Source organism: Bufo gargarizans, chromosome 8, assembly GCF_014858855.1.
Source record: "Bufo gargarizans isolate SCDJY-AF-19 chromosome 8, ASM1485885v1, whole genome shotgun sequence".
Taxonomy (NCBI): Eukaryota; Metazoa; Chordata; class Amphibia; order Anura; family Bufonidae; genus Bufo; species Bufo gargarizans.
This window is the reverse complement of record NC_058087.1, coordinates 126,967,096-126,986,356: the sequence shown is the minus strand read 5'-3', so window position 1 is coordinate 126,986,356 and position 19,261 is coordinate 126,967,096. Positions and strand designations below refer to the sequence as shown.

The following is a 19,261-nucleotide window of genomic DNA, read 5'->3' as shown; positions in this document are numbered from 1 at the left end:
AATGCAAGCTATGTGTGAAAGGGGCATTACCACCTGGATGTTTATTACATATGCACAGGATAAATGTCTAATAGGTGCAGGTCCAGCTTGTGGGACCCACACCTATATTGAGAAAGGGGGCCTAACTCGCAGTTGCTGAAAACAGAGAGGTGGTTTCATATGTGCATTTCTCTCTATTAACTTATTTGGGAGTTCAGAAAATGGGACACACTTCTTTCATATATTGAAGGAAATGTACAAATGTACATTCAGAAAAAAAAATTACATCAGTGTGTGGTGCTGCTGTTAATATGTCCAGTCATATACTTAAAGAGAACCTGTCACCACAAAATGCAGTGCTATCTGCAGGCACCGTGTACTAGAGCAGGAGGAGATGAGCACATTCATATATAGTTTCATGGGACAACATTCAGTAAATCTCGGAATCTATACATTTAAATGTCTGCTTTTGCTAACTTAAGTTGTACACAGAGAGGTGTTCCCTGTGTATGTATAGAGAGATAGCTGTCAGTCACTGATAGCTGTGCACAGAGGAGGTGTTATCAGTGATTGATAGCATTCCCTGTGTAACAGTGTATACAGAGTTATCTATCAGTCGCTGATAGCTGTACACAGAGGAGGTGTTATTAGTGATTGATAGTATTCCCTGTGTATCTGTGTATACAGAGATAGCTGTGAGTCACTGATAACTGTACACAAAGGAGGTGTTATCAGTGATTGACAGTATTCCCTGTGTAACTGTTATACAGAGATAGCTGTCAGTGACTGATAGCTGTACACAGAGGAGGTGTTATTAGTGATTAGTGAGGCGGCATTTTTTTTTACACTAAGCCCAATGCATGGCTACACTCACTTAGTCCTAACTAATAAAATCTGGTCCTACCTCACTCAGAATGTCGCTGGAGTTGGCATGATGTCCACTGGATCTGGAATAAGGTCCCTGTAGTGATAAAAAGAAAGAATAATCACATAAGGAAGGAATGGTGACTGCACCTGTGAAATCACCATCAGGGGTGCTGTGCTGGTCCTGTAAGACTGAGCCATGCCAATGTATAGCAGGGTAATCTAGGGCATTTCCCCTAAGTGCTACCACACAGTACTAATGCCCACATTACACAGTAATTAGGCCCACCTTGTGGCCTCTTTACAAAAGTTATGTCCTCCTTGTGGCCCCTCACAGTAGCTATACCCACCTTTGTTCCTGTCACAGTAGTTATGCCCACTCTTGTGCCCCCTCACAGTAGTTATACAAAATATGTCCCCCCTCACATTAGTTATGGCCAGATATGTGCCCCCTCACAGTAGATATGCCCAGATATGAGCCCCCTCACAGATATGCTAGATATGTGCCCCCTCAAAGTACTTATGCCCCAATATGTGCCCCCTCAGTATTTATGTCCCAATATGTGCCCCCTCACAGTAGTTATGCCAGATATGTGCTCCCTCAAAGTAGTTATGGCGAAATATGTGCCCCCATTACAGTAGTTATGCCAGATTGCGCCCCCTCACAGTAGTTATGCCAGATTAAGTGCCCCCTCACAGTAGTTATGTCTTCATATGTGCCCCCTCATAATAGTTATGCACAAATATGTGCCCCCTTACAGTAGTTATGCCCACATGTGCCCCCTCAAAGTAGTTATGGCAGATTAGGTAGTTATGGCAGTAGTTATTCTGCCCCATCATTCAAAATGCCTTTTGTGCCCCCTCACTCTAGTTGTGGCCCCCCTTTTGCCTCCAGTCTGCAGCTTTATGAGGGAAAAAACAAACACATACTTACCTTCTTCCCCGATGAGACGCTCCCACACTCACATCGCGCTGCTGGCTGTGCTCGAGGCTGATTCCCGGAATTTCAGAGCTCCTCCCATTGCCAGCAGGGCCATGTGCAGCCTGCAGGGGGATCGCCAGAGCTCAGAAGAAAAGTGAAGCAGGATGCGGAGTGGGATCTCTGCTTCACTCTGAAGACAACAGCCCGGCAGTGACAAGAACTGCCGGGTGAGTGCACGAGCCCCCCTTGCCTCTGCGCCCGGGGCGCATATTATACATGTTTGAAGTGCCCTCTGATGGGGCCCAGCATTGTCACTGTACTTCATGCAGGGCCCCGTCAGAGCACCCCTATTACATGTGAGTGCAGCAGGCCCCCTCCTCCCACCGGACCCGGTCACGGTCGCACCCTCTGCGACCGCAATCGTTACGCCCCTGGAGATAGGGGTCATTCACTCATACAGTCCAGATCAAAAGTTTAAGACCACTTGAAAAATGGCAAAAAAATCATATTTAGCATGGCTGGATCTTAACAAGGTTCCAAGTAGAGCTTCAACATGCAGCAAGAAGAAATGGGAGTGAGACAAAAAAAATTTGGAGCATTCAATTTAATGAAAACAACAAATAAACTGAAACAGGCTGTTTTTCAGCAGATCAAAAGTTTAGGACCACACCTCCCAAAAAAAAGAAACCCCCCAAAACAGAAATCCAACTTCCAAACATGAACTCAGTAATGAGTAGCTCCGCCGTTATTGTTGATCACTTCAAAAATTCGTTTCGACATGCTTGATGCAAGCGTTTCCATGAGGTGAGTGGGCCATCTACTGTCTGGAACTGTTGTCCATTTTTGTAAACTTCCCTTGCCATCCATCCCCAAAGGTTCTCAATTGGATTTAGATCAGGGGAACACGCAGGATGGGCCAAAAGAGTAATGTTATTCTCCTGGAAGAAGTCCCTTGTCCTGCGGGCATTGTGTACTGTAGTCTTGTCCTGTTGAAAAACCCAGTTGTTACCACACAGACGAGGGCCCTCAGTCATGAGGAATGCTCTCTGCAACATCTGGACATAGCCAGCGGCCGTTTGACGCCCCTGCACTTCCTGAAGCTCCATTGTTCCACAGAAGGAAAAAGCACCCCAGACCATTATGGCACCCCCTCCACTGTGGCGCGTGGAAAACATCTCAGGTGGGATCTGCTTATTATGACAGTAACGTTGGAAACCATCATGTTTCTCTCTTGCAAAGTCCAAACGAGCAGTTCTGTGGCATTCAAGGAGACAAGGTCTTTGAAGACGTTTTTTGTTTTTAAAGCCCTTCAGTCTCAGATGCCGACTGATGGTTATGGGGCTGCAGTCAGCCCCAGTAAGGGCCTTAATTTGGGTCGAGGATCGTCCAGTGTCTTGACGGACAGCCAATTGGATCCTCCGGCTCAGTGCTGGTGAAATTTTTTGGGGTCTTCCACTTGACTTTTTTGTTCCATAACCCTCAGGATCATTCAAGAAATTCCAAATGATTGTTTTACTGCGTCCCACCTCAGCAGCGATGGTGCGCTGTGAGAGACCCTGCTTATGCAGTTCAACAACCCGACCACGTTCAAAAAGGGAGAGTTTTTTTGCCTTTGCCCTCACAACGTGTGACTACCTGACAGAAAATGACAATGAATCCACATCTATGCACAGATTTGGCCTTTTAAAGGCATGTGGTCCTAAACTTTTCATCAGCTGAAAAACAGCCTGTTTTAGTTTAATCGTTATTTTCAATGCTCAAAACATGTTTTGTCTCACTCTCATTTCTTCTTGTTGCGTGTTGAAGCTTGAAGCTCTACTTGGAACCTTGTTAAGATCCAACAATGTAATATAAGATTTTTTGCCATTTTTCAAGTGGTCTTAAACTTTTGATCAGGACTGTAGCTGTCCACAGAGGAGGTGTTATCAGTGATTGATAGCATTCCCTGTGTAACTGTGTATACAGAGATAACTGTACACGGAGGTGGTCTTAAGTATAGAAAGAGCAGAAGTTAAAATACGGTAATGTACATTATGACTTTTGCTGAATCTTTTCCCACAAAATATGTATCAATCTATTCATCTTCTCCTGCTCTATAACATGCTGTCTCCAGACTGTGCTGCACTTGTCCTAGCTGAGCTAAATAAACTAATGCCCCTTTCACATGGCCGTTGCGGAAACATGTGCGGGTGCGTTGCGAGAACACCCGCAATTTTTCCGCGCTAGTACAAAACATTGTCATGCGTTTTGCACGCGCGTGAGAAACATCTCGCATGTTTGGTACCCAAACCCGAACTTCTTCACAGACGTTCGGGTCTGGGATCGGTGTTCTGTAGATTGTATTAGATTGTATTATTTTCCCTTATAACATGGTTATAAGGGAAAATAATAGCATTCTGAATACAGAATGCATAGTAAGATAGCGCTGGAGGGGTTAATTTTTTTTTTTATTAACTCACCTTAATCCACTTGCTTGCGCAGCTGGCATCTCCTTCTGTCTTCATTTTAGCTGTGTGGAGGAACAGGACCTGTGGTGACGTCACTCCGGTCATCACATGATCCATCACCATGGTAAAAGATCATGTGATGGATCATGTGATGACTGTGACATCACCAAAGGTCCTTGTTGCTACACAGAGCTAAGATGAAGACAGAAGGAGATGCCGGGCTGCGCGAGCAAGTGGATTAAGGTGAGTTAAATTATTATTTTTTTAACCCCTCCAGCGCTATTTTACTATGCATTCTATATTCAGAATGCTTTTATTATTTCCCCTTATAACCATGTTATAAGGGAAAATAATAATGATCGGGTCTCCATCCCGATCATCTCCTAGCAACCGTGCGTGAAAATCGCACCGCATCCACACTTGCTTGCGGATGCTTGCGATTTTCACGCAACCCTATTCACTTCTATGGGGCCTGCGTTACGTGAAAAACGCAGAATATAGAGCATGCTGCGATTTTCACGCAACGCACAAGTGATGCGTGAAAATCACTGCTCATGTGAACAGCCCCATAGAAATGAATGGGTCGGTATTCAGTGCGGGTGCAATGCGTTCACCTCATGCATCGCATCTCGCCCATGTGAAAGGGGCCTAAATGTCAGTCAGTAAGCTTTACTTCCAGTGGAGATAAAATGAGATATAAAGCCAGTTCAAAACATTGTTACCCTTTTGCTCATCAGTGTAGTCTCCACCCACCAGATCTGGGAGAACTGCAAATGAAAGATGTAGCATACACAGGAGTAATTGATAAAAATGCCAGATACAAGCCATATAGTGGCCAGAAAGTGCTATTACTCATGTACACATGGTGTTGAGTGCGAATATTCGAATCACAAATTTTAACCGCAAATATCACCACTTCGAGAATTTGCGAATATTTAGAATATAGTGCTATATATTCACAAATATGCTAATTGAGAATTTATTGTGAATATCGGTACTTAGCAACATCCCTAGCAACCAATAGAAAAGTTGACTACCCTTTAGTGTTGATCGCGAATATTCTAATTGCAAATTTTTATCGCGAATATATTACATAGCCGATTTTGGCAATCAATGAAATAATCAATGGAGTTCACAAATTCTTGAATTTGCAAATTTATTGCGAATATTCGCCAAAATCACAAAATATAGCAAATTTGAATATTGCTTATGCCGCTCATCACTATGTACACATTCTGTACTACTGATTAATGCTAAGTTTATTGAACGGTTAGATATGCTTTAAAGGGAATGTGTAACCAAAATTATTTTCTTTCAGTAAAAACTAGATAGCAACAAATATCCTTTTGTTTAAAACATTTTGTTTTATTTCCTAATGGCAGAGTTTCTTAATCAAAGTTTTAAACATGATTATGGGGGCGGCCATCTTGCTTGATGTGTTCTTAACAGCATTTAGAGATGTTCTTTATAGCAGCCCCATGGTCCATAGACACAATGGAGAAGAGCTACAGATGTGTCCACACTTAAATGATCACTTATCTCAACATGCCCTAAGATTTGTAATAATAGCATTCTTAACACAGAATGCTTACTAAAATGTGGCTTGAGGGGTTAAAAAATAAATAAAAATTAACTCACCTTATCCACTTGTTCGCACAGACGGCATTGTCTTCTTTCTTCTTCTTCTTTCAGGACCTGCCAAAAGACCTTTGATGATGTAATTGCGCTCACCATGTGGTGAGTATGGTGACGTCAGTGCAGGTCCTGCTGAATGAAGATAGAAAATTCTATCTTCAAAGGTCAAAAGTTTTTTGGCAGGTCCTGAAAGAAGAAGAAAAAAGATGATGCCAGTTGCGCGAACAAGTGGATAAGGTGAGTGTTTTTTTTTTTTTAACCCCTCAAGCCACATTTTAGTAAGCATTCTGTATTAAGAATGCAATTTTTTTCCCTTATAAATAATACAGTGAATTTACTTTAATGGGGTCCGGGGTTGCTCATCCCTATCATCTCCTAGCAACCATGCGTGAAAATTGCACTGCATCTGCACTTGCTTGCGGATGCTTGCGATTTTAACGCATCTCCATTCATTTCTATGGGGCCTGCGTTGTGTGAAAAACGCAGAATATAGAACATGCTGCGATTTTTCGCCCGTGTGAAAGGGGCCTTATTGTCTTGGGTCCCTCAGGCGGTGCTTACTTTAAAAAAAAAAAAAAAAAACTTTCCACAGAGCACTACATGCCACTGGTTTTGTCCCCCTTACATTTTTTTTTTTTTGGGGGGGCGGTTCGGACCTTCACCCAGTGGCAGACCCAGGTATGTGGTCCTTTACAAAAAATGCTTGAGTACTCCTGATTCAGGGTTTAATTATTAATAAACTTTAATTATGGGTTTAATGCAGAAAATGACAATTGCAACATTTTCATTTGCAACATTTCCCAATCCCAATGAATAACAATGGTGCAGCTGTAGTCCAGGACCACATCATGGACCTAGGTCTGCCCTTTACTTTTCCATGGCTAACATGAAAAGCTTTAGTGGTACAGAATGTTACATGCCAGTGGAATGGCCTTTCGTTTCTATCACTAATGGAAGGACTTTTTTACAGATGATCAATGTAATTGTTGCATTGTTGTACAGTTAGGACATCATCCCAGAACTTAAGTAGCCCATCAATCAAATCCTGCTTAGTCCTTGGCTTTTTTTCAGACCTTATAAATCTCCTGGAATTCTATACAGGTTTAGTAGACCGGCACGGCCAACGCAGGACCTACCCATAAATGACATCTGTGCCTTCTCTGGGAGAGCTGTACCTGACTGACATTGCTCTGACTGTCATCCCCCCAGGACTGGCCGAATTATTGTTTGCCACAAGTCACGGACAGCTGCATCGTTTTTCACAAGAGAAAGTTGCAAGTTATTAGATTCTGTAAATTAACAGTATTATTGCTTGAAAAGACATTAAACAAGAATGATTTGAAGCAAGTTTTTTTTTAAACAAATAGCATTTCTGCCATGCTACATAAGCACTTGCCCATTGCAAATCTAAGGCTACTTTCACACCTGCGTTAGGTGCAGATCCATCTGGTATCTGCACAGACGAATCCGCACCTATAATGCAAACAATGGTATCCGTTCAGAACCGATCCGTCGCATTCTATGCAAAAAAAAAGTCTAAGTCTAATTGTGCTCGGATCGACTATCAGAGTGACAGTAACCTGAAGCATAGCAGTAGAGTAGTGGCGGAACTGCTGTAAAGGGTAGCCTAAAGGGGGCCACCCTGTAAGTAATGATGATATGAGGGTAGGGTGGTACGTTGCCTACACTTGTGCTCGGATCGACTATCAGAGTGACAGTAACCTGAAGCATAGCAGTAGAGTAGTGGCAGAACTGCTGTAAAGGGTAGCCTAAAGGGGCCAAAAATACAAGAAGAACTGTATTGAAAACACATTATGACAGCAAATTCTGAAAAGCCAATGACATCTCTTGTTTAGGGTTGGGAATGTAACGAGTGTAACACAGCGATTTCCAACAACCCAGTTTGTTTATAATGTGGACCAGTATGTTGTTCTTAGAGGCGGCTGAGGCTGCTCCTATTCTAAATGAATGGCCGGTAATGCTTAATGGATCAACATCTAGTTTGGGCAACAAGACGCAAATGTATTTCAGGAATGCTTGAATACTGAGTGGGCCAGAGTTGTGGGCTAAAAGAGGGGAGTTGGGTGGAGCGTGTTTGATCAATGCCAACCATTCGTTAAAGACTGCCACTGGACACCACTTGTTACCCGTAGGGAAATATTTAACCTTTCTGGTTTTGCCAGGTCTAGTAGTCTTAGTATGATCAAGTGTGAGGATGTAGTGGGAACCTAAGCATACTAAATGTTGTTTCTGTACGAAGGCACTGCTAGAGATAGGGCACGTGAATTCCCCGGGTCGTAGGAACCCGTAAAAACATAAATACAGGGCTGTTTTGATCAAGGCACTTGTCTTCAAATCGAAGGGGTTTGTGCTTAAGATGATAGAAATGGATTTGAACATTTCACTTGAGAAGGGTCTCCTGGAAATCTTACTAACAGCTGATGCATTCTGTATACCCTTAAGGATCACTTTAATAGGGTGCGCTGAAAATAAGGAAGATCTGTCTGGATAGGAAATACGCCAATAGTGTTGTATACCGGCTAATGATTGTACCATGGGAAAGTTTAAGATCGGAGTGGCAAAATGCTATGAACGCAAGTAGGTATGTGATGTGATCCAAACCCTGTTGCGGACGAGATTGCTGAAACCTAGTGAAATGGGACCAAGCCGTCTGGTAGGTCCTCGCCGTGTTCTTGGATAATGACTTCTGCATGAGGACCCTGGCTGTATCCAGGTGCACCCTTAATGCATGACTAACAGGTTGTGCGAAGGTGTTGGGGTTGGGGTTGGGTCCGCCTCTGGCGAAATATGAAAGAAAAACTGAAATTTACCCCTGTACAGTGCGTCTGCTGCTACATCCACCTTCCCCGGAAAATGTACACATTAAAAATGGAATTGGTGTTCCAAAGCCAACCAGATAAACCGCCTCATAAAGGACATGATCTCTCTGGAAGCTGATCTACCCTTATTAAGCAAGGCTGCCAGACCTGTATTATTGGTTAAAATTAAAACAGAGTGCTTGCTCCAGTAAGCTCCCCATGCCTGTACTGCTGCAACAATAGGGTAGATTTCAAATAACGAGGAAGATAGAGAAAACCCCAGAATGGCCGTGACCTCGGATGGCCAAGAGCTGGCTAGCCAGTGGCTGCCGTAAATGGCCGCAAACCCTATAGCTGATGAAGCATCGGCATGGAGGACCGGAGACTCGCTGGATACTGCGGGAGTGAAAAATGAAATGCCGTTCCAATTGGAAAGGAACAGGTCCCACATGATAAGATCGGCCAAAGCTTGTTGATCTTACCTCACCTGGCTCTCTTGGTCTGTGGTTAACGGAAGCAGGCTAAGGAGTCTAGAGATGAAAGTCCTGCCCTGCGGTATAATCCTCATGGCGTAGTTGAGCATACCTAATAGACTCTGGAGATCTGCTCTGGAACAAACGCCTGCATGAGCTAACCTATGGACTGTGTCTTTGACTCTCTGTAACTTGTCCTAAGGCAAACTGGCCTGTAACGTGTCAGTGTCTAGTTGGATGCCTAAGAAAGTCAATCTAGTGTGTGGGCCGTCGAGTTTATGATCAGCTACTGGAACACCGAGCTTCCCAAAGACTTTGGTCAAAACCCCTAGATCCCTAGGAGGCCAAGATGGAGGTTTGATCAACAGGAAGTCGTCTAGGTAGTGTATGACGTGATGGGCACTGAAGGTATTTTCGAGAATCCAGTGCAGACTTCTGGCAAATTGATCGAACAGCCATGGCCTTGATGTTGATCTGAATGTGAGACAATTGGCAAAATAGTACAGACCATCCCATTTAATACCATGCCACTGCCATAGTAGGGGGTGAATAGGTAACAGTTTAAAGGCATCAGTGATGTCTGCCTTTGACAGCCACGCATGCTGGCCCAAAGACAGTATGACCTGGATTGCCTAATCTATGGATGCATATTTCATGCCAAACTCCTCGGAGGGAATAAGAGCTTTTACGCTGAGCGCTCCGGGTCCCCTGCTGGCCTCGGCGCGATCACAGCGTGCCATGACTATGCCATTCAGTTCCGCACCCTGGCCTCTGAGCTGAACTGGAACAATGAAGCCCTTTGCGCCACCTTCAAGAAGGGACTTAACAGTGAAGTAAAGGACGTTCTGGCTGCACGTGAGCTTCCTTCCACTCTTAGTGACCTCATCTTGCTGGCCACTAGGATAGACAAACGTTTCGCCAAAAGACAAGAGGAACTCCTCCTTGAAAAAGAAAAAGCTCGTCCTAGACACTTTCCTCGTCTGGCTCCCGTTTTTCTGCATCCACCTCAACCCGCTACTGGGTTTTCCGCTGTCGAAGCCATGCAGGTGGATCGGTCACGCCTGACTCCGCAAGAACGAAGCCGCCGCAGAAACGAGAACCTGTGTCTGTACTGTGCCAGTACCGAGCACTTCCTTAGAGATTGTCCTCTCCGTCCACCGCGTTTGGGAAACGCTCGCACCTAGTAAACGTGGGAGAGGCGTTGCTAGGTGTGGATTCTTCCTCTCCACGTTTCATCATACCCGTGCAGTTGATCATCTCTTCCAAGTCCTCTTTCTCCGCAGCCGCCTTCTTGGATTCCGGTTCAGCTGGCAACTTCATTCACGCCTCCTTGGTTGACAAGTACCGTATTCCAGTAATCCGTCTACCCAAGCCATTTTTCATCTCTACTGTTAACGGTGAGAGACTCTCTGCCACCGTGCAGTTCCGTACCCAGCCTCTGCAGATGGACATCGGAATATTTCATACCGAGAGTTCTTTGTCCTTCCCTTCTGTTCCTCCGAACTCCTCCTGGGTCTGCCGTGGCTTCAACGTCATAGTCCTGTCCTGAATTGTCCTGTTCGGACCGCTGTCTCAAGCCTGCTCTGGTCAAACAGAACCCGCAAGTTTCTCCGCCTTCTGGGCTGCCCAAGCCATACCATTCCTTCGCGGATGTCTTCTGCAAGAAACAAGCTGAGGTCCTTCCTCCTCACCGATCCTATGATTGCCCGATCGACCTGGGGCAGAATTTATCCTCTTTCACCTCCTGAGACTCTTGCCATGTCCGACTATATACGTGAGAACCTACAGAGAGGATTCATAAGAAAATCTTCTTCTCCTTCTGGGGCCGTTTTTTTCTTCGGGACAAAAAAAGACAGCTCCCTCCGCCCCTGCATTGACTACAGAGGTCTTAATAAAATTACCATCAAGAACCGTTACCCTCTGCCTCCAATCTCTGAGCTATTTGATCGTCTCCGAGGGGCTAAGATCTTCACTAAATTGGACCTTCGAGGGGCCTATAATCTGATCTGTATCCGTGGGGGAGACGAATGGAAGACCGCCTTTAACACAAGGGACGGCCATTTTGAGTATTTGGTGATGCCCTTCGGCCTCTGCAACGCACCTGCTGTCTTCCAGGAATTTGTCAATGATATTTTCAGGGACTTACTTTACACCTGTGTGGTCGTATACCTGGATGATATCCTCATCTTTTCCTCCAATTTGGATCAACACCAGGTCCATGTGCAACAAGTTCTTACTCGTCTTAGGAGAAATCGCCTGTACGCTAAACTTGAAAAATTTCTTTTTGAACGGACCTCCCTGCCTTTCCTGGGATACATTATCTCAGCCCAAGGACTTCAAATGGACCCAGCCAAGCTCTCGGCGGTTCTGGATTGGCCACGCCCCTCTGGTCTCCGAGCCATACAAAGATTTCTGGGCTTTGCGAATTACTACAGGCAATTCATCCCTCACTATTCCACTCTGGTAGCTCCTATCATGGCCCTCACAAGAAAAGGAGCTAACCCCAAATCATGGCCTTCCCAAGCCGAGGAAGCCTTCCAGTCCCTCAAATCCACCTTTGCCTCTGCACCCGTTCTCTCTAGACCTGATTCCACCAAGCCTTTCTCTCTTGAAGTGGATGCCTCCTCGGTGGGAGCCGGAGCTGTCCTCACCCAGAAGTCTTCCCGGGGCAAGACTTCAACTTGTGGCTTCTTTTCAAAAACATTCTCTTCCGCAGAGAGAAATTACTCCATTGGGGACAGGGAACTGCTGGCTATTAAATTGGCACTGGAGGAATGGAGACATTTACTCGAGGGCGCCACACATCCTGTGTACATCTTCACGGACCACAAGAACCTGGCTTATCTCCAGTCTGCTCAGAGATTAAATCCCCGTCAGGTTCGTTGGTCTCTGTTCTTCGCCCGCTTTAATTTTGAGATCCATTTCCGTCCGGCTTGCAAGAACATTAGGGCAAATGCTCTGTCTCACTCCTCTGATGTGGTGGGCGACAAGTTAACACCTCGATATATTATCCCTCCAGAACGCCTTATTACAGTCGCTCCAGTGGACCTGCGCCTTCTTCCTCATGGCAAATCCTACGTACCTCCACGTCAGCGGCTGCGAATTCTCAAGTGGGGCCACGCCTCCCCTTTTGCCGGTCATCCAGGGGTGCTAAAGTCTCTCCAACTAATCTCCCAAAGGTACTGGTGGCCTTCTCTAGAGAAAGATGTCTCGGACTTCGTCCAGGCCTGTATGATTTGCGCCCGGGATAAATCGCCTCGCCAGAAACCAGCGGGTCTCCTCTTGCCTCTACCTGTTCCTGAAGTTCCCTGGTCTCACATCGCCATGGACTTTATTACTGATCTTCCCTCCTCCCATGGCAAGTCCGTTATTTGGGTCGTGGTGGATCGCTTCTCCAAGATGGCTCACTTTGTACACCTGCCCGGGCTACCCTCTGCACCCATGTTGGCCAAACAATTTTTCCAACACATCTTCCGTCTCCATGGCCTTCCCAAACATATTGTCTCGGATCGTGGGGTACAATTTGTCTCCAAATTCTGGAGGGCTCTATGTGCTCAGCTCGGGATCAAATTGGACTTTTCTTCTTCGTACCATTCTCAGTCTAACGGCCAAGTAGAACGGGTGAACCAAATTTTGGGTGACTATCTGCGTCACTTTGTATCCTCACACCATGACGACTGGCCTGATCTACTTCCCTGGGCGGAGTTCTCCTACAACTACAAACAATCCTCTGCCTCTAACAAGTCTCCTTTCTTTGTAGTTTTTGGCCGTCATCCTCTTCCACCTCTGCCGCAGTCTCCCACTCCTTCTTCTGTACCTGCCGTTGACAGTCTTGTACAGGATTTTTCCTCCATCTGGCGTGAAACCCATGCTGCTCTCCTCAAGGCTTCCCCCCGTATGAAGGTTCAAGCTGACAAGAGACGCAGATCTCCTTCAGAATATCGCCCGGGTGACAAGGTGTGGCTCTCCTCTAGGTACATCCGATTTAGGGTCCCAAGTTACAAGTTGGGCCCTCGTTTCTTGGGACCCTATAAAATCAAGAGTCGTATCAATCAAGTTTCTTATCAGCTCCATCTTCCTCCCTCCCTCCGAATCCATAACTCCTTCCATGTCTCCCTTCTTAAACCTGCTGTCTTTTAACCGTTTTTCTCCCAAGCTTGTTTCTCCCACCCCTGTCGCCGGTACCTCCGATATATTCTCTGTCAAGGAGATCTTGGCGACCAAGATCTCCCAGGGGAAAATATTTTTTTGGGTCGACTGGGAGGGCTGCGGTCCTGAGGAGAGGTCATGGGAGCCGGAGGAGAACATCCTGGACCGCAGTCTCATCCGCAAGTTCTTCGGTACCAAAAAGGGAGGGAGACCAAAGGGGGGGGTACTGTTACGCTGAGCGCTCCGGGTCCCCTGCTGGCCTCGGAGCGCTCACAGCGTATGCCCCCAGGCAGCACTCCAGTGTCTTGGCTGTGCTCTCTTGGGCGCGCGCGCCGGGACTCTTAGATTCCAGTGATTGGTGCCTGGTCCAAAGGGGTTATTAAGGGTTAAGGTTTGTGAGAGGCAGTGCTGACTTAATTAGGCTGCACCTGTGCACTGCCCATTTATTACCTTCTCCTCCCACAGCTTCCTGCCGGATCTTTGTGCATTGTGCCTCAGAGAAAGCGTTCCACTGTGTTAGTTTGCCTTGCCTGTTGCCAAACCCGTTGCTACCGTCTACTCGCCTTTGAACCTTGCTGCCTGCCCTGACCTCTGCTACGCCCGACTACACTCTTGCCTTCTCCCTGTGTACCACACCTTATCAGCTGCCAGAGAGGTCGAGTTGTTACTAGGGGACACGACCTGGTAGTTACCGCCGCAGCAAATCCATCCCGCCTTGCGGCGGGCTCTGGTGAAGACCAGTAACTGCTTAGAACCGGTCCTTTAGTACAACCCGCGCCATCGCCTCTCTGGTCCAGAGGATCCACTACCTGTCCTGCCGGTACGTGACAAGAGCATTGAGGCTTGGAATGTCTGAAGAATGTGGAGCTGACAGGTCATAAATAAGGTATTTTTTATTAGAATATTTTCCAACAACAAAGCCTATTGGACTGATTCTCCAGCACTCAAATGGGGACTGACGCAGAGGTCCAATCAGATAGCCTTTTGCCAACTCTGATTGAATGAGGCTTCTAACTGCCTCGGGGCTCCTGACAGCTGACAATAAATTCCTGCACTCGTATATGTTTTGTGGCAAGGATATCTGGCCCTTATGGAAGCCCTTAGTAAAACCACTGAGATGGAAATTTACCCATCGTTTGTCTGAATGGTCTGCCAAGAACGTAGCTAGTGCGTCTATGTGTACTCTGCTTAGCCATGCCGTATGAAGGCCTTTCTGGGGGCATACTGTCTTGGGGTGAGCCCTGAAGCAATTAGCACACAAATGCAATAACCGACATTGGCTATAGAAGCACCCTGCGGAATTAAAGTTATTATAAATCTGTGACTTGCCTAGGTATTTGGTGGGTCTGCCGAATTTGTCTACCCCTGTTGTGGACTTGGGCATAACACAGATGCATACTTTGCCTGGGAGCAGCCTGCTTAAGGGTTGTTAGAGGAGCACCATTCTGCGGTATGGGAGTGGGAACCGCATGTGGAACACGCTGGGGCTTTCAACCCGCAAAATGGCGACAGAACAGCTCAGTGTCGGTGACTGACCAGTCGACCGTGTGCTGGAATTGCGTAAGCAAAGCTGCTGCCTTTGCTGAAAAAGATCTATGGTAATCATAGAATGCCGTTCCCCCGTATTTATGACCTAGATCCACTACTTTATAAAGATACAAGTCCAATTCCTTGCGGCGACTGGGGGACACGGAACAAACTACGTCCCGGTACAGGCTAAACCACAGAACAAATTCTGTGATACTGAGTTTGTGGTTTAACCTGACATCCCGTGATTTAAGAATGACTGATACCTCGCCGCAGGCGATGGTCTTGTTATCAGGTACCTCGTTTATAGCAATGAGCAAACACGCAAAGTTCACATCCTTACCCTCTAGGATATCCTGCCTAATATTGGCCAGTATGAAATGTGAAGGCGCAATATTGGGGAAGTTAGGGGGAAAGGTTGCCGTAGCTGTCTCGGGGACTGACGGAGTCAGTGGTCTTAGCATGGTGGCGCTGGAGGTGTTGGCCCTGTTCTCTATAGCCTCTAGTCTAGTTTGAAAGCTAGACATAGAAGAAGTGATATTGTTGATTGCGGCATGTAACTGCGTAATGGAAGTCTGTATAGTGTTTGAGGAGAATAACTCTTGGCTGGACCCCGGGACAGACTGTAATAGGCAAAATAGTTTAGATTTTAGAAACTGTCCAAGACCTTAATGACGGGGCGACATCTCTATCCGACTGCAGGTCCCCGCTTGCTTGGGTTGATGCAGATCCCAGTGGATCCTGATTTTGTGGCAGCTACATCTAGAAAAACATGAACCGTGTGAATCTTGCGGTAACTATGTGTGTCGTGTGACTACTATCGTGCGCCCTGGTGACACTGAGAGTGAATGGAACAGAAGCACCGAGCCCAAGAGACAACCACCCTGTGAAACCCCTGTTCACCAGGTGCCACACTGTGTACAACAAAGAATGCAATGTACAGCCATAAAAGCCAGCGCTCTACCATGGGGAGGTGACCATGCCTATCTGTGGACTGCCCGCTAAAGAGCTGAGTTATTGAGACTGCAGGCGTGTACCCGTACTGCCGACGGCCGTGACTAGCTTGGTCATGACCTAGGATGAGAAGCGGACGTGACAGGGTCGTGCTTGCGCCTGAAGTCGTGACAGGACTTATGTCGTATCTGTGGACGTGACAGACTCCGAGTATGCCTGAATTCGTGACAGGACTTACATCGAGTCTGAGAACGTGAAAGACTAAACGAGTGTGCCTGAAGTCGTGACAGGACTTACATCGAGTCTGAGAACGTGACAGACTAAACGAGTGTGCCTGAAGTTGTGACAGGACTTTTATAGTGTCTGAGGACGTGACGGACCCGACGAACGTGCCTGCTGTCGTGACAGGGATTTGACATGTCTGCTGATGTAACAGACCAATGCATGCCTGAATTGTGACAAACTAATGAAGGTACCATTTTTTTTATTTATTTTTTATAATGTATTTTTTTTTTTTTTATATTTGAGCATGGCTGTACATTTTTTATTTTATTTTTTACCAGATCCAGACGGATGGTTACCTGTAGTTACTGCAACTGCACAAATAGAACCTGGGTCAGCTTGATAACCAAGAGCCTGGTGTAACCATGACACTTGTATATGGATATATACACCTGAGCAAAGACTTCGTAGGATATTGAAAGATAAACGGCTGAACCGTAGTGCATAGGCAGACACCTGTTATGAACAAATAGCAACATTTATGTCAGACAATCCCATTGGAACATAAATATGTGAACCTTGAGAGAGGAGGGAGAAAATGTAAAACAGATAAACACGGTACTCATGTTAACTAAATGTCAAGGAGAGAGAACAGGTCTTGATGCAGAGAAAATTACCTACAAGAGAAAGTTTTACCACCTAGGATAGGGCACCCTCTCTGTGCTTGGTGTATGTGGAACTGGTGTTAGCTCCGTTCGTACGGTCTGAATCACGTGGTTACTATTATGCAGTACATGGCCGCTGATATGTGGCTGATATATGTAACAGAACATTTAAATAGTTGTAACGTACTTATGGGCACTGTTATGTGCTGTGTCCACCATAAAGTGGTAACTACTTTAACCCATACATCAAAGCCTGAAAATAGAACCAGTGTCCGCTGTACGTGTGTAGTTTAAGGCGGCTGCACAGAGAGCCGAAGGTGCCGAGCCGCCTGTAACGGCGCCAATGCTGCCCAGACGTGGGGCCCGGCCGCAAGAAGGAAGAACACTCGAGTGACGTACTTACCCTACCCGGACCGGACGCACACAACGACAAACGATGTGGGAACACTGTGGCCGTCTGATAGAGCACAGAGGACGCTGACCCAGCTCGCGACCCGGTAGTAACGCCGCACCTGCGCAGCAGTGCTTTAAATAGAATGTGCGGGAGCCTCCCCTCCCAAAAATATGGCAACTACGTTGCCTACACTTGTTAGTCAGACGGATCCGTCCTGGCTTTACATTGAAAGTCAATGGGGGACGGATCCGTTTGCAATTGCACCATATTGTGTCAACATCAAACGGATCCGTCCCCATTGATTTACAATGTGAGTCAAGACAAGGCAAGCAGCATTTTGATGTCCACCTCCAGAGCAGAATGGAGGCAGAACTGAGGCAAACTGATGCATTCTGAACGGATCCACATCCATTCAGAATGCATTGGGGCTAAACTGATCCGTTTGGGGCCGCTTGTAAGAGCCCTGAAACGGATCTCACAGGCGGACATCGAAACGCTGGTGTGAAAGTAGCCTAATGTATATTGTGTGGTCATACAGAATGTAATTATGGTAGATTTGGGTTATATATTTTAATTGTAAAGCAAAAATATGACTGCAGGCACAATGAACACAGAAGGACAGTAAATTAAATAATATAGCAAAAGGTATAAAAAATTTACTTTACAATCAGAAGTGTAAAATACAACTTTGGGACTGTGAGTGATTTAACCCTTTCCCAATCTATTCTATATGGGGAGGAGCGATGACATTAGTGTTTGCTCCTCCCAATAGTATGAAGTAGATCGCTATATGTAATAGCAGCGGTCTTCTTCAATAACGACCAACGTAACGATGCCAAGTAATAATATCACCATAGTGCCCTCAGTATTTACAGTCATGTGAAAAAATTAGGACACCCTTTGAAAGCATGTGGTTTTTTGTAACCTTTTTAATAAAAGGTTATTTCATCTCCGTTTCAACAATACAGAGAGATTAAAGTAATCCAACTAAACAAAGAAAACTGAAGAAAAGTCTTTTCAAGATCTTCTGTAAATGTCATTCTACAAAAATGCCTATTCTAACTGAGGAAAAAGATAGGACACCCTCACATGTATTCCCTCTTAAATTGGCTCAGATCTCACACAGGTATATCACACCAGGTGCACATAATTAGTAGATCGTTACTCTGCATGTTGAATGAGGCTTGCCCTATTTAAACCTCAGACATTTAGTTTGGTGTGCTCCTGACTGTTGAAGTGAGAGTGAGCACCATGGTGAGAGCAAAAGAGCTGTCAGAGGACTTCAGAAAAAAGATTGTAGCAGCCTATGAGTCTGGGAAGGGATTTAAAAAGATCTCAAAAGATTTTGAAATCAGCCATTCCACTGTCCGGAAGATAGTCTACAAGTGGAGGGCTTTCAAAACAACTGCCAACATGCCCAGGACTGGTCGCCCCAGCAAGTTCACCCCAAGAGCAGACCGCAAGATGCTAAAAGAGGTCTCCAAAAACCCTAAAGTGTCATCTCGAGAACTACAGCAGGCTCTGGCTACTGTTGATGTAGAAGTACATGCCTCTACAATCAGAAAGAGACTGTACAAGTTTAACTTGCATGGGAGGTGTGCAAGGAGGAAACCTTTGCTTTCCAAGAGAAACATCGAGGCCAGACTGACATTTGCCAGAGATAAAGTTGACAAAGACCAGGACTTCTGGAATAATGTTCTTTGGACAGATGAGTCCAAAATTGAATTATTTGGACACAACAGCAGAGGACATGTTTGGCGTAAACCAAACACAGCATTCCAAGAAAAGAACCTCATACCAACTGTGAAGCATGGAGGTGGAAGTGTCATGGTTTGGGGCTGCTTTGCTGCAGCAGGACCTGGTCAGCTCACCATCATAGAATCCACGATGAATTCTACTGTGTATCAGAAGGTGCTTGAAGAACATGTGAGACCATCAGTTAGAAAATTAAAGCTGAAGCGGAACTGGACCATGCAACATGACAATGACCCAAAACATACTAGTAAATCAACCAAAGATTGGCTGAAAAAGAAGAAATGGAGAGTCCTGGAATGGCCAAGTCAAAGTCCAGATTTGAATCCCATTGAGATGCTGTGGGGTGACTTGAAAAGGGCTGTACGTGCAAGAAACCCCTCAAACATCTCACAGCTGAAAAAGTTCTGCATTGAGGAGTGGGGTAAAATTTCCTCAGACCGATGTCGAAGACTGGTA

At 45.8% G+C, this 19,261-nt stretch overlaps 1 protein-coding gene across 2 annotated transcripts in view; it reads right to left on the bottom strand.

Annotated features, from left to right (window-relative positions):
* CAVIN2 (caveolae associated protein 2) overlaps positions 1 to 19,261 on the bottom strand; it is a 139,996-nt gene that overhangs the window by 35,617 nt on the left and 85,118 nt on the right. Inside the window, exon 2 of one of the 2 annotated variants that reach the window (XM_044304242.1) lies at positions 884 to 940. The exons of the other annotated variant lie outside the window; for it this stretch is intronic. Within the exon in view, the coding sequence (XP_044160177.1) occupies positions 884 to 940 (57 nt within the window). The remainder of the gene's footprint in view (positions 1 to 883; positions 941 to 19,261) is intronic. 2 annotated transcript variants of the gene reach the window in all.